The 15,393-nt window shown below is 42.4% G+C and overlaps 2 protein-coding genes across 2 annotated transcripts in view; one reads left to right on the top strand and one right to left on the bottom strand.

Moving 5' to 3' along the window:
• Positions 1 to 5,732: 5,732 nt before the first annotated feature.
• On the bottom strand, positions 5,733 to 8,235 carry tmem187 (transmembrane protein 187). The gene has a single exon (XM_035659751.1). The coding sequence runs from the start codon at positions 8,170 to 8,172 to the stop codon at positions 7,378 to 7,380; it is 795 nt and encodes a 264-aa protein (XP_035515644.1). The 5' UTR covers positions 8,173 to 8,235; the 3' UTR covers positions 5,733 to 7,377.
• Positions 8,236 to 9,868: 1,633 nt separating this feature from the next.
• si:dkey-9i23.6 overlaps positions 9,869 to 15,393 on the top strand; it is an 8,828-nt gene continuing 3,303 nt past the window's right edge. Inside the window, exons 1-3 of the mRNA XM_035659749.1 lie at positions 9,869 to 10,197; positions 11,053 to 12,739; positions 13,802 to 13,959. Coding sequence (XP_035515642.1) covers positions 11,123 to 12,739; positions 13,802 to 13,959 — 1,775 coding nt within the window. The 5' untranslated portion in view covers positions 9,869 to 10,197; positions 11,053 to 11,122. The remainder of the gene's footprint in view (positions 10,198 to 11,052; positions 12,740 to 13,801; positions 13,960 to 15,393) is intronic.

The raw sequence follows: 15,393 nt of genomic DNA, 5'->3' as shown, positions 1-15,393 counted from the left end.
ACGGAGTAAATGTAACTGTTACTACCCACTTCTGCCTATGAGGAATACAGGAAATGTGTCACCAATTTAACAATGAGCAATGTCATCATGCTGAAACGTCATCCAAACCACTGCTGGGTGAATGGATACAATCCAGATCTGCTGAGAGCATGGAACACAAACATGGACATCCAATTTGTGCTTGACGAGTTCAGCTGCCTTATGTACATGATGTCATATGTGTCCAAGCCAGAACACGAGATGACTGAGTTCCTGAATGATGTCATTCGCAATGTGAAGAAAATGGACGTCAATGAAAACGATGAAATGAAGCACATAATGCAGGCATACGCTAAACACAGAGAGGTCAGCGCTCAAGAGGCTGTGGCAGGGACATGCAGCTTGCCACTCAAAAAGTGCTCACGAAATGTCGTGTTCATTCAGACTGACGACAATGCAATGAAGATGAGTCTTCCTATGAGCAGATTATAGGACATTCCACCAGATTCAGAGCAAGTGTGGATGTCAGGCCTACCAGAGAAATATGCAGAAAGACCCCAAATACCTGAATATGAATGCTTGTGTTTGGCTGACTTTGCATCTCAATACAGGACTCTCTATGGACAGCAATCCAAAGGAAAAAATGCAGTTTCCCTTTTGAATGACAAAGGACACATTCAAAAAAGAAGTGTAGGAAAGCCTGCCATCATTAGATTTGCACGCTTCTCAGAAGAGAAAGATCCAGAAAGGTTCTACGGATGACTCCTCAAACTGTACCTCCCACACAGATCAAATGATGACCTTAAAAGCAAAGAATACCCCACATACGAACAGTTTTACAAACGATGTGACGTACGAGCTCTGGTCGACATCAACAAGAAAAAGTATGAAGGACATGGCAAACAATTTGAGAAGGCACTGGAAACAATTCAAAAGGAAGGCCTGGTCGTTGATGCATGGAACACCTTTGCACCCGAGGTTGAAGTGGATCGTTTGGAGTGCATCGCCGAACTAAAAGCCATAAACCCCATTAATGACAACGAAATGGACAACATACCAGACTTCCAAGTGAATCGTGACAGCAGTATAGCTGTACCAGCAATAGAGGCACCAAAGCTGAGCCCGGACTTTGTGAGGAAGCTATACCAAAGCTTAAATGAAACACAGGCATGCATATTTTGCACTGTGCGTGAATGGTGCCTCAAATGTGTCTGGGGACACAATCCTGAACAGTTCTTTTACTTTGTCAGTGGTGGAGCTGGTTGTGGAAAGTCACATGTAATCAAATGCATACATGAGGAGGCGACCAAGATTCTGCGCCAACTCCCAAGATTCCACGACCAGGGAGACATGTCCATGCCTGCAGTGCTACTGACTGCATTTACTGGTACTGCAGCCTTCAACATCTCTGGCAAGACCTTGCATTCAATGTTAAAATTGCCAAGAAGTTTGAAACCACCATATCAGGGACTTGGAAATACATTGGATGAAATGAGAGCAATACTGTCCAATGCAGAAATTCTGATCATAGATGAAATCTCCATGGTTTCAAAGGAGTTATTTGCCTACGTCCACTGGAGATTTCAGCAGATCAAAGGCAACAAGAAACCCTTTCGGAGGCATGTCTGTTTTGGCAGTAGGAGACTTTTACCAACTGCCACCGCTTGGCAAAGCAAAACCACTTTGCGTGTATGAGGAGGGCGTGCTCGACGTTTGGAAAGACAACTTCCAAATGGTCAATCTGACACAGATCATGCGGCAGAAAGATGATCTTGTGTTTGCAGAGCTTCTCAACAGGTTGCGGGTAAAGAGGAAGACAGACGCACTCAGAGACGATGACAGAGCTTTACTCACCCAGACTGTCATCAACATCCAAGACTGTCCACTCGATGCCCTGCATATCTTTGCAACAAACAGAGAGGTTGATGAGCACAACCGAGCAACTGTAGCAGCTCTACATCGTGATTTTGTCAACATTAAGGCACAGGACTACGCTAAAGACCCCACCACAGGTGAAATGATCCAGACAAGAGGCTTCAAAGGGAAAAAAAGAGACCTACCTGACTGCATACAAGCTGCACACGGTGTACGCATTATGATACTCAGGAATCTTGATGTGGAGGACAGACTTGTGAATGGAACATTTGGAACCATTGCCAACATCGTAACAGGCCAGCAAGATGGACAAACAAGAGTGACAATGATTGGACTTCAACTGGACAATCCAACCTCCGGACAGAAATTACGTAAAAAGATCCAAGGGCAATCGGATAACCTGGTCTACATTGAGAGAACTGAGGAGAACATGACCAAAAAAGGAGCCGTTCGGAGGCAGTTCCCAATGAAGTTGGCCTTTGCCTGCACAGCTCACAAAGTGCAAGGCATGACAATGGAGTCTGCAGTGGTGTCTCTGAAGCGCGTGTTTGAGTCTGGAATGTCGTATGTTGCCCTCAGCAGGACAACCTCACTTCAAGGCCTGCACATCACGGATTTTGATGAAAAGAAAATCTACGCTGATCCTGAAATCACAGCTGCAATGGAAAACATGAACCAAGCATCATTCGAGAGCACAAGACCACTCTTGCAGCATGTGAAATTGCCAGATGGAACAGCCCAAAACATCACAATTATTCACCACAACACACAAGGACTTCCATCTCACAATGAGGACCTTAAATGCCACCATGAACTGACACTTGCTGATGTGTTATGCATCACAGAAACACATCTGTCTGGATCGTTTGTTTCCTCCAAGTTCCAGTTGGAAGGATACAACATGTTTACACGCAGCAGACAAGGGTCCTACACAAACCTTTCGGACATGGCAACAAAAGATGGTGGCGGTGTTGCAGTGCACTGTAAGAGCCACATTCAAGCAGAGGCTCGGAGGTACTTCCAAAATGTGACTGATCTCGAGTTTGTAGTCGTCAAACTCGTGGCCCCAGTCAGAGCAGTGATTGCAGCTGTTTACAGACCACCACTCTTCTGTCTCAAAAAGTTTCTGCCAAACATGGAAAGCCTCTTGGACATGATGAATCACCAGCCAGTCATTGTTTGCGGAGACTTTAATGAGGACCTTCTATGCAAAGGAAAGAAGTCAATACAGGAGTTGTTCCAATCGAAAGGATACACACAACTCATCACAGATGCAACAACTGAAAACAGGACACTTCTCGACCACATTTACGTGTCTCAACCACATACCTGCGTCCAGTCTGGTGTACTGCAAACTTACCACAGTTATCACAGTCCCGTCTACTGTATTTTAACTCTGTGATAACCTTGCCAGCCAACTAATCAATGTAAGTCAGTTCGATATCTCTTAGAGTCCGCATAAACTAGGGCCTAAGGTAAGGTGGTATTGTTGCTGTCAACTCATTATCTCTATAATGAATCCGAGAATCAGAATCTAATCAAATGTAAGCAGTTCGATAATCTTGGAGGTCCGAAACAGGAAGCCTTTCCACAGCAAGTGCGCTTCCTACCAGCATCTGTATCAATACTTCAACGAAGGAACACAGAGATTCAGGAGAGAACAGTCGCCAATGATGTTGAAAAGAGGAGGTCATATGCCGGAAAATTACTAGAAGAAACCTCCCGCGACCGATTTGGAAAATCAAAAAAAAGGCCGCCCATTGCTTACCTTTTTCTTCTTCTACTAGTGGAGAAATAGCAAAGTCGGTAGCCTTTGCTCAGTTGCGCCACCTCTGTTCAGGAGAATACTGCAACTAGTGTCGCGACCACCAGCGCAAGTATAAATAGTTACAGCGCTCCCGTGACGTCACGTTGTCGCGCGACAGGTCGGCAGTGGCGAGTCTACAAGACGCTTAATACACTGACTGATAAGTACCTCATACAACCCCACTTCTATCAATGTGAACTAAGCCTTTAAGAAAGGAATTCTCTGTGCGTAAACAAAGCCAGTGTTCTTCCCTCTCTCTCTATCTTGTTTCCTGTCTGTCTCAGTGATGATGATGCAGATCTGTCTGCAATCACTCCTCTGCTGGTGGCCTCCTACACGCTCTGCTACACTCCCTTTGTTGTGTCTGAGGTGACACTCACTACTTACACACACAGAACAACACATGAGCCATTGTATCTGCATGCACACAGAGTGAACACAAACTTGTCCACTTACAGACTGTCTGTTTCTTCCTCTACATTGACCAATCAGCTGATCCTGCTGGGCAGGCTGGACCTGTCACCGGCGCCTGATTGGTTAAGGACCCTGTCATCGGTGATGTCATACCTGGACTGCGGTCTGAACCCTCTTATCTACTGTTCCCATCAGGACTTCCGGGAGGCGGGCCTGGCCCTGCTGTGGACCAATAGGAAAGCACCATCAGAGCCCGTACTCACTGCTATCACCAAACATGACCTGTGAACATGTGAAGGGTTCCACATTTATTCTACTGAAATTTCATGAGGAGAACGACACATCTCACAAGCATCCACATTTATCTTACATCAGTATGTAATTACTTAAATTAAAGGTCTTTGTCTTCTAAATGTGCATACAGTAATATACTGTATATTCTAACTGCTGTTTGGTTTCCATCCAATTTTCCACTGGAAATGTTTCAATTAAAGTTCTATCAGAACCTTTTCAACATGGATTTAAATCATTAAGACCCAGCTGAGGAGTTTTTTTTATACCTGTTTTCACTTTTTGAAACAAGGATGTAGTGTGCAACCAGGTTGTCAACTGCAGGGGAGTCATCATTTACTAAATGAACATCATGCTGTATGGAAGAAGACTGAAACTAGAGATTGAAACCATAAACTTATCAGGAAACTGTTTACTGAGCTCGTAAATTGAATGAGAAGTTGGCTCATTCTCCATTAGAGTGAATGGGATCTCTGTGTTATTGCAGCCAATGGAGCTCCCCCTGCTGGAATTTACATAGAATGCAGATTTTAAGACACTTCGCGTTGGCTTCACTTTTTAGACCTGGAAGGTCTGTGTATTATATATACTGTCAATGTTTTAAACACAAAAATCGATACAGTGTTTTTGAGAATTGATACAACATCACAAAACAAAATATTGCAATGCTCAAGTGTATCAAATGAAACCAATTACAGTCAACCCAGGAGCAGGAGCCACTTATAGTCGAGACTACGAGAGATGGCATTTTATTCTCGTCTAGTAGGTTATTTTAAATAATTTAATACCAAACCTTGACATGTACTGATAATTTCTGAGAGGAAATTGACAGGGTACTAACAGCAATTCTTTAGGAAACAGAATGACAAGATGGTCAGTTTACAGTATCTCAGAGTGGAACGTTAGTAGTTGTGCACAATATGGTAAAAACCACAACATTGATTGTTTAGACAGATACTGAAATATGATCCACGAGTGTGGGAATGACAATTTTTGCATTACAAATTTAATTTTGGGGCGGCAGTAGCTCAGTGTGTAGGGACTTTGCTTGGGAACCTGAGGGTCACTGGTTCAAGTCCCACAGACCACAATATGGAGTGTGGACTGCTAGCTGGAGAGGTGCCAGTTTCACCTCCTGTGCACTGTCGAGGTGCCCTTGATCAACGCTACCCAAAATCACTCCACCAGCTCTCTCCCTGTGTGTATTTCAGCCTGTGTGTGTGTGTGTGTGTAAAAAATAAACAATTTCCCCAATAGGGGATTAATAAAGTACATATCTTATCTTTAATTTTCACTGAAAAAAGTCATGATGATGACATCATGACATTTGAGGTCTGTATCAAACAGGTTTTCTTACATCTGGAGAACAAGATTTGTGCGCCAGGGAAAATCTGCAACAATACAGTACTTCATTATAATGAATATATATATAGATATATACATATATAACTTAACTTTTATCAAAAATGTGCAGCTACTTGCGATTGGCATATTGCACTTGGCCATATTATGATTCTGATAATATTGCAATTAATTGTGCAGCCCTAGTGCACAAGGTCACCAAATCATCAGCCCATAAGCATGGCCCTCAAACATTTCATTTGTAAGATATCTGAAAGGCACACGTCTACATCATGTCAATTTATCCCATGTGAACTGTCCTAAAACCTAATTTGTGAAATTGTGCATCACAAGCTCCATCTCTGTGCTCCATCATGTCGGGTCCATCAAGTTTAGCTTTATCCTCAGAAATGGCGATCAACATAACTTCACATTCACAGAAACATCACAAGATTTAGTACATGACACAAGAAGCATTTGAATGTAAATGTTACTTTTTATGGATCAGGCACTTATCTATACAGTTTCAGAAACAAATTCAACCACAAACTCAGAGCAGATGCAGCAGATGAGACGTTGGTCTAGTAACATTACTATCACCAAGCAACCACAGTCGTGTCTACAGATTGTACTAAATTAGATGTTACATTTTTGACTACAATAAAAGAACTTAATTGATTATAAAACTTTTTATATTTAAATTATTAGGATGGGTAAACGTGGCTAATGGTTAGTTAGTAAGTGTTTGAGTATACTCAACAGAGTCCAAATTCATATTTCTAGTTCTTTTGGATCTAAATCTAGTCAGTAGGTAGGGGTGCGACTTCTGACTCATTTTTAGGTGTTAAGATACTAAAGTCTTCATGGTGAATCAATAATCAAACTGGATCATTATAAATTACAATCAATCAAAACAGTCAAGCCTATTTCTTTCATTGTCCCAACTTCCAAAAAATTTGATTAAAAAAGTCTACTTCTCCTTTTGATGGGGACCCACTCATGTTGGTCAGTGGACCCCAGTATGAAAACCACTACCTACAGCCCTAATATAGGGCTATAGGTTGTGTTTTTTAAGGGACCCCTTTTCTGTCATTGCATGAACTGACAACCCCTGACTAAGTGACATATTTCAGTTTATGGAGTTTATGCAAAACAAGCACATTTTGAACAGATTATTTCCTGTGAATATCGCATCAGGGATGAGTTTTCCTGATATTTTTAGGGATGTTTTAAACAATCTCTCATATTAGGCTTTTTTTGTGGACAAGTTCAATTTTTTCTACCTGACATTTGGCTATTGTTCTATTAGCTCTTTGGGTTCAGGCCTTTAAAGCTTAAATCTTAAATAATAAATCATTTATTTCAATTTTCCTTACAGAATTGAACGAAATGCTGAGATACAGCCCTAGTGTGTATTTTTTTTAAGTCTTATATCACCCCTTAAAATCAAGAAGGCCTTGCGACCCCTATGAAGCTTTGGTGACCCCTAGTGGGGGTTGGGACCCACTGCCCTAATATTTGGACAAGGGTGTTAATGTGTATACATGGAGAATGTTTAGCTGGTGGTGCTTTAATATCCCACAGGGGACACTGTATGTCTTAGATGAATTGTTTTTCACAGTTTAATTAAAGCGTCTCATGACTTTCCCTCTTATACACTTGCTGGTCTGTCAGTCCCGCTGTGCTGCTGTCTTCCCCTGTGTCCCCTGCGTCTTCTGAGTCAGCGAGGTCAGGAAGCAGAAGCTGAAGTGGAACTGTAGCACGTCGCACACTTTGGACCAGAAGTGTCCGGTGAGCCGCTGGAAGAGCCGGTACCGAGCGAGCCAGTGGTCCAGCAGCTTCAGCAGCACGAACCCTGCACACGACAGCACCGCCAGCAGCAAGTATCCCCGCGTGCGGCCGTCCCCGCGCTCCCGCTGCACGCGCACTCCCTTGTACACCGCGAGCGCAACGTGACAGCCCAGCGCCCCCTCAAAGCCCCGCTCGTGCGCCAGCGCCAAGCCGTAGCTGAGGAGAGACAGCAGCTCGAGCGCCGCCGCGTCAGACGCGCGCCACTTCGCCGGCCCGCGCTCTACGAAGCAGATCCACGCCGGAACCCACGCGAAGATCGGTAACGTGAACCACTGGTCGAGCACGGCGGGAGCGCGACGCAGCACCGCCAAGCGCGTCCACTGCACAGGCGCATAGAGGACAGCCATGAAGGCGAACACCTCTCTCATGTACCGGCTCTCTTCCGTTTCACCAATGCCTCCGCGCCACAGCAGCCAGTACAGCCCTATGTAGATGTAGGCCAGGTTCACCAGGCAGTTACAGGGCATCGCCAGGAACCCGGGCAGATAGTCGATCCTTTGCTCCGCATAGTGGTCATAAGACAAGTCCACCTCAACTCCGTCGAACAGACTGGTGTTCGCCAGCGCGACACAGAGCACGAAGGGCGCCGAAACGTGAAGCAGAGCCGACTTCATCACTGCCTGTAATAAAACATGTCCTACAATAGAGCTCTAAACGCTGCTGTGTGTTCTGTGTATTCCGGGTTTCAAAATCACATGGTAGAAAATGCAGGGTTTTGATTGGCTGCCTTGCTGCTCACCCCGCCCCTTCTAGATATATTCCAAAATAGTGATTTATTGAACAAACACGCATAAAACACCACCCTAGACTACTTGTTACAGAAGAGTTTCTTGAAAAGCTTTCTTGTTCATTTTTATCATGATAACAGATAGCACCAGTCAGAACAGCTTCGTATTGCCCTCAGGCTGAGACACTCCTGAATTCATCCTCAGCACTTCATCATGAACATGTTTTAAATGTCTTAATAATCGCCATAGACTGTATATGGTTTTTGTATAGCCTATATTTTTTTGTTTTAATGAGCAGCATGAGGGGAATTACAACTTGGATTTCATTATACAACCCTGGGTTATAAAATGAGCATTAAATTAACCTGGTATCTGTGAGCCCACAAGAGTTTGTCAAGTCCTTGATCCAATCCCCTCGGGTTTGCTCATCTATGCCAATATGATGTAACCTCTTCTCCTGAGCCAGCTGACACCTGTTTTGGTTTTAGCAGCAACTTGAAAAGACCATGGTATTGTCTCTGCTTCCAATGACGCCATATGTGGTCCTTAATCGGTACCCAGTCCCCTGGCTTCAGACTGTGGATGACAACTGTAAGATTGCTTGTAAGAAAATATCGAAAAATATCAAATTGCAGTATTAATTTTGTTTTGTGATATTGTATCGATCCCCAAAAACACAGTAGTAATTTTTGGGTTAAACCCCCAACAGCTAGATAGCAGTGTTGTAAACTGAAGGTTGACTTTCTCTGTGAGTAGTTTGGAATCCAGGATGGAGAGGAACTTATTTGCCAAATCAACAAACCTTATCACAGATTTTCTTTACGGGGAAATCTGTTTTAAATTGTTTATTTTTCATTTGCTGCCCACTGGACATGGCTGCATACTCCTCTGCATCTGTCTGTTTGTTAGTCTTTAAACATGTCTTAAGCTCGTCCTGTTCTTTTAGACTAAAGCTTCCATACCCACTTATCAAATTGTTTCATTGATGCTTCATCTTTTTAGTTATTTATTTTACAATTGGTGGATGGATTTTAGGACCTGTTTTCCTCTCAGACTTCGCTGTACTCTAACTTTTCCCCATCTTTGATTATATTGTCTCTTGTATTTACACAATATTCTGGTCCACTTGTTAGGCGGATACACCAGAAAATGATCTCAGCTCACCGAGCTGGGCTGTGTGGGTATGTCTTACAAAAAAGGTTGGGGACCACTGCTCTGGTCAGTCCCTCTATCACACAAAAAACTGTACACATAAAGCTACATTTTCTAGGGTCAAACTATATTAACCTGCTTTTTTCAACTTGAATGAATGTGGAACTATATCTCATTCTCATAATAATATAACTACCACAACAAAACAACTCTGGATAGCCAGCTTTAAGGTGCTTTATCAGGTTTGATCAATTGTTCCTTTTTTCCTGGTCAGAGCACCTGTAGTTATTTGCAGTCAAACTCCTTACCAGTACCTGTAGTGACGTAGAATAGTTTGATTACTGAGAAAGGACACATGAGTCATGACAATAACCATTGTTATTACATGATGTGTCATTGTTCATACACAGACATGGCTGCTTCATTCACTAGGCCCAACCCTCACTGCGCCCCAGCCTTAGGAAGAGTGGCTTCCAACTTTAAAGCCTGTACCTTTCCCTGGAGACAGAAAGAGTATCTCTCTGAGGGGTAACATCAAGAAAAAGAGCAAGAGGAAGAACTGGTTTGTCAGTTAAGCTCTGCTATGCTCTGGGCGCAGAGAATGAGGAAAAACTGAGACAGAAGGAAGGAGGGATCAAAATAGAAGAAACAAAAGACAAAAGACTGGAAAACATAAGGCAGCATAAAATCGCAGCAGAGGAACAAAGAGAGAGCGACCAAGGAACACACACAAAGAACCTGCCATTAAGAGAGAAAGCGGTAAGAATCTGCACCTTATCAAAAAGTACATTGATACAGGGACATAAACTGTGGTTAAATATTAATGATGCTCTGTTGGGTGATTCAGCTGTTGCAGTAGCGATGAGCTACATTTTAACTGCTTAATATACTGTTTAATCTGTAAAAACACGTTACAAATTCACATTATGCTTTCTATGTAAAATCTCTATGTGTGAAGTAACTAACTTGTAACTATAGTTGTCGCATAAATGTAGCTGTTCACTAAGAAGCACGATATTTCTCCCTGAAATGTAGTGGAGTAGAAGTATAAATTAGCAGGAAACAGTACTCAAATAAAGTACCAGTACCCTAAAATTGTATTGTATGTAAATAAAGTTAAGTACTTGAGTAAATGTAATTAATATTTTCAACAGCGGGATCTAATATGAGGTATTAACAAATACTGAACATACATATAGGCAATGCTGTAGATCAGAAAGATATAAATGAAAAGTATCCTGTTTGTTAATGTGGGATGTTACATTATGAAACCCGCACACATGCGTACCTGAAATAAATCAGTGTTGACTTTTGATTTCATGTGATGGCCAGGTAGTGAGCAGAGGTTAAATGAATGGTTAAAAACAGTGCAATCGTGTCTTCAAACTGGAACAACTGGGAATAATGGTGGTACTTGGAGAGCCTGATATTTTTTTGAGGTGGTAGAGTACGTGCTGTGAAAAATGTGAGAAACACTGGTCTAGTCGATTCACAGGTCTTTTATACGCGTTGGCATGAAACTGGGCTGCATTATGCTTTTGCTTTGCTTCTGTTAGTAATATGTGTTATATGGATAATATCTTTTGTCTGTCTCACATTGGATACTCTACACAGAAAAAGTCACCTGCACACTATATGGATACATGCTCAAAAATACTCCCTGACAAAAAAGATCAAAACACTGATGATGACCTCACACACAGGCTTTGGTCACACTCAGAGTACTGCTGCACACAATCACATACCCTCAAACAAGTCGCCCACGCACTGGATCTGCACCATGTCAGATCCAAATCTAGACTTTTGTACTGCTTGGGGATTGAAGGGTTCCACCTCTGCTTTTATTCCTGAGGTGGATGATGCAAAAGCACTGATTCCTCCCCCACTACCTCTCAAACGCCACCAGAGGTCACCTGAATTTGAGACAACTTTAAGCCAGGGCCCACAACTAAAAGCCTTTAATATAGAGAGCTCACTGGCATGCAAGTCTTCTCCTGGAGGCCCCAGTCAATGCTTGGATCTTGTCCCAGGGGAAGTACAAGACATGCACAGTAGCTGCATATTTTTACCAAAAGTGGAACAAAAATGCCACAAAAATGAACAAACACAGTTTGCTCCAAGACCTCCTCTTACACCACCTATAAAACCTCCACGGCATAATAAGCCAAAAAGGGCTGAGCTAGAGGAAGAAAACACAGGAGACAAGAAGAACAGACAGGAGCAAGAGCTGGTGGAAAGAAATGAGAATACAGAAGAGAATGGAGAAACATCTAAAATAGAAAGTCATCTGCATATAGGTAAACCTCCACGGCAGATCTTAGTAATATTTACAGAATATTTACAGGAGAAAGGTGGAGAGGACAGGGGGGAGGAAGATGAAGAACCTAATAATATTGGGTTGACCACTACCTTGACAAAAAATTCATCCCTGCTAGCAATGAAAGGCTCAGACCTTACCTCAGATGAAGAACCTGACATGGCAGCAACGAACAGAAAGTCTATAGTTTCAGTGAAACAAGAACCAACAATTCCACCACAGCCTCCTCCAAAGTCACATCAGAAGTGTCGCCCAAAACCACCAATCAAACCTCCACAGCTCTTCAGCGCCATGAGGTCCAGGATAGAAGAGGAAACGGAGAATAGGAAGCAGGTGGATGAATGGTTAAGAGACAATGGCTTGGTGGACAAAGAAAGGAATAAAGAGGAAAATGAAGGAAAGGATGGAGGAAAGGTAAATGTAGATACAGAGTCAATGATACCAACCATGACAGAAATGCCGTCCCGACCAACAGAAATAGTAATGAAATCCATCCCCAAGTCTTCAGTGTATCAGGAGGTAGAATTGCCAAGAGCAGGGCAAAGATTTTGTCTCATGCCCCCTTGTAGAAACAAACCAACGTCAGAAATCACAACTGAGAACAAAACTCTTCATCATTCTCAGCTCCCAGGGAAACAACACCAGAACCATGCAAATGAAGTCCATCATGGTCCACTTCCAAAAAAGATTACTATTCCTGTTCGATGGGTACAAGACTCTGAAGTAATTTCTAAGTTGCAATCTGGACATCAGGAAGGGACAGAGGTGGTGGGGTCGAAGTTGGATCCACATCAGCTGGATGCACAGGAAATTGCTGAGATGCTTTTGGATGGAGAACTAAAGCAAACAATCCAGAAGACCAATGCAAGAGGAAAGGTGAAACAGCTTGCCAAGAAGGTGATCGGTAGATTGAAAGAGGGACGAGAGGACAAAAGAAGAAGCAAAGCGCTAGAGATGGAAACAGATGATACTGAACTGACACAGGTAGGTTTTACTTAAATTACTTCTCAAAAACATGTCACCCTTGTTTACCTTGAAACTTGTATTTTGTCAGGGAAAGCCAGTAACTTTCTGCAATGTCTGGCTTTACATTCTCAGTTATGCAGAGTCATACCAACATCAATACAACCACAGTCTTCTGGTTACGACACCTTTCGTTGTTCTCTACTGTTGGTAATCAAGCAGTTCTACAGGAACATGTAGGGGTTTTGTGCCTTAGATCAGGGGACACTGTAAATGTAAACATTTCACTCACCACATCTATTGTATAGATTTGAGAAACACTGACTCTGGTTTGTGTTTGAGTCAGAATTTAGCCCCCCAGTAATTTCTACTGTTAACTGGAGTGCTACTGTCTGGGAGTATAAAATAGTTGTCACCATGGTAACTTTACAGTAAAGTTACTGCAGTTGCTTTATCACACTGTTGTCACAAAAAGAGATCTTGATCTACCGGTCGATCTTTGTTCCTACCCTCATCTATGATCATGAGCGATGGGTCATGACCAAAAGAACGAGATCGCGGGTACAAGCAGCCGAAATGGGTTTCCTCAGGAGGGTGGCCGGCGTCTCCCTTAGGGATAGGGTGAGAAGCTCGGTCATCCGCGAGGGACTCATAGTGGAGCCACTGCTCCTCCGAGGACTAATTTGAGGTGGTTCGGGCATCTGGTGAGGATGCCTCCAGGGCGCCTCCCGAGGGAGGTGTTCCTGGCACGTCCAGCTGGGAGGAGGCCACGGGGCAGACCGAGGAGGAGGCTACAGAGTAAAACACTATGTTATTAGCTAGCGAATTTACATCAATTGTTAACTAGCTAGTTACATCAGAAGGCTAATCTCAGCGAAACGCTAGCTTAACTATCTTAAAAATTCTTTTCAGCATAGATGAGCCTAGCACATAGCATGTGTTTAAAGGGTTAATTATGATTGGAGTACAGAGGAAAAGGGGTGGGGCTTAGGAACTAATTAAACTAATTAGTTGTGATACAGTCTACGATCTGTAGTTTAACTCTTGAAAAATAAAAGCTTCTTTTACATGCTTATTATCAAGGATGAAAGGTGGCATGGGGAGGAAGAAGGGATGAAGGATAAGGAGGAAGAGGAAGGGAATGATGAAGTTACTGTGGACCAATCAGCAGTGACAGAGACACAGAGCTATGCTGGCCTGATCAAAGGGAGGATTGCAAGAAGAAATGCAACATCTGAAAGGTGAACCCACTCTTACCTTCTCTATCTTGTTTACTCACAGGTGTACATATATTCAGTTCATCTAGTGTTAAAAAACACTGAATTCAATGGGCATCAGCCTACCAAGATACTGATGCCAGAAGAAGAAAAGTATTTCTTTTTATTGCTTTTTTTAATATTGTATATTATATTTAGTATATTTTAACCTTTCAAGTCTATTTTCTTCAATGTATTTAATCATTGTTCCTTGTTAATGTTAAACACATAAAGCAGTAAACAGTCAAGTTTCTATTACAGTTAAAAAACCACCTTCAAATACAATTACTGAATCAAATGAATGAAATAAATACATTCTGGTATATTAAGGATAAAGATAGTGCCCTAGTATCATACACCCTACTATGTTAAAATCCCACTTGTGTTTCCTTGCCAAAACTTCCTCCTTTGTCTTTCTCTCAATCACACACAAACACACACACACACACGGTCTGAAAGTCCTCGTCTTATCACAGGCGTATTATATTTCAGGGAGAGTCTGGAAGTTTGCATCGTTCAGGAAATGACAGTCATACTTGTCTCACCACTTCAATATTTAAATTTTTGGTCTTCTCTTCCGCCTTCTGTCTTTTCTCCTTTTTACTTTCTCTCTTCCAACTCCCCTCCTCTCCACTGCTCCTCCTCCTCCTGATTCCCTCTCTCCCATGCTCCTGTCGCCTATTCTTCCTCCCTCCTCTCTCTGTTCTCATCCACTATCTTTCTGTTAATCAGTAGGAAAGTCTCCTGTTTTCCCTATGGTTATCTCTCTTTCAAATATGCACACAGACACACACACACACACACACAGACATCATAGTTGATGATGCAGCTGGGAATTCTGGTTCTCAGATCAAATAACTTGATGAAAAACACAATTCTTTTCATCATCATTGTGTTGTGTGGTAAAAAAGTGCGCACATTCGAGCAGTGGCAATTTCGCGCACTGTGGGGCACAATCCTTATTACTCTGTGTGTGTGTTTTACTGAACAACCAACATAGTTTAAGAATTATTACTGAAAATACAGATAAATACTGCATACAGATTAGGATACAAATAGGAGCAGACACAGCCTAATTTCCCAGTTCAGCAACATTGATCATTGTTTTAAGCAGCGGCTGCTCATTACCGTAACCTGAAATTTGATGTGTGTGTAAAGTAATATGTAATTATAGTTAAATGTGCAATATTTCCCCCTGATATGTAGTGGAAAGGGAATATAAAGTGGCATGAAAAGATAATAATCAAGTAAAGTACAAGTACTTCAAATTTGAATTTAAAGGAACATAATCTAGTGGTGTAGTTGCTGATTTCAACTCACTTGCTTCACCCTCCCTTTCCAAGTGTGAGGGAAAAACTATAGTGGCCGCAAAATGCACAAAAAACTCAGAGGGCCCTATCGAGAGTCAGTGTTTGGTTT

This window comes from Morone saxatilis, unplaced genomic scaffold, assembly GCF_004916995.1.
Source record: "Morone saxatilis isolate NCDOM2014 unplaced genomic scaffold, NCSU_SB_2.0 Contig17, whole genome shotgun sequence".
NCBI classification, from domain to species: domain Eukaryota; kingdom Metazoa; phylum Chordata; class Actinopteri; family Moronidae; genus Morone; species Morone saxatilis.
This window is presented reverse-complemented; position numbering and strand designations above follow the sequence as displayed.

Bases quoted from the DNA above. Each gene is read 5' to 3' on its own strand.
- tmem187 (XM_035659751.1), bottom strand. From the start codon at position 8,172: ATGAAGTCGGCTCTGCTTCACGTTTCGGCGCCCTTCGTGCTCTGTGTC.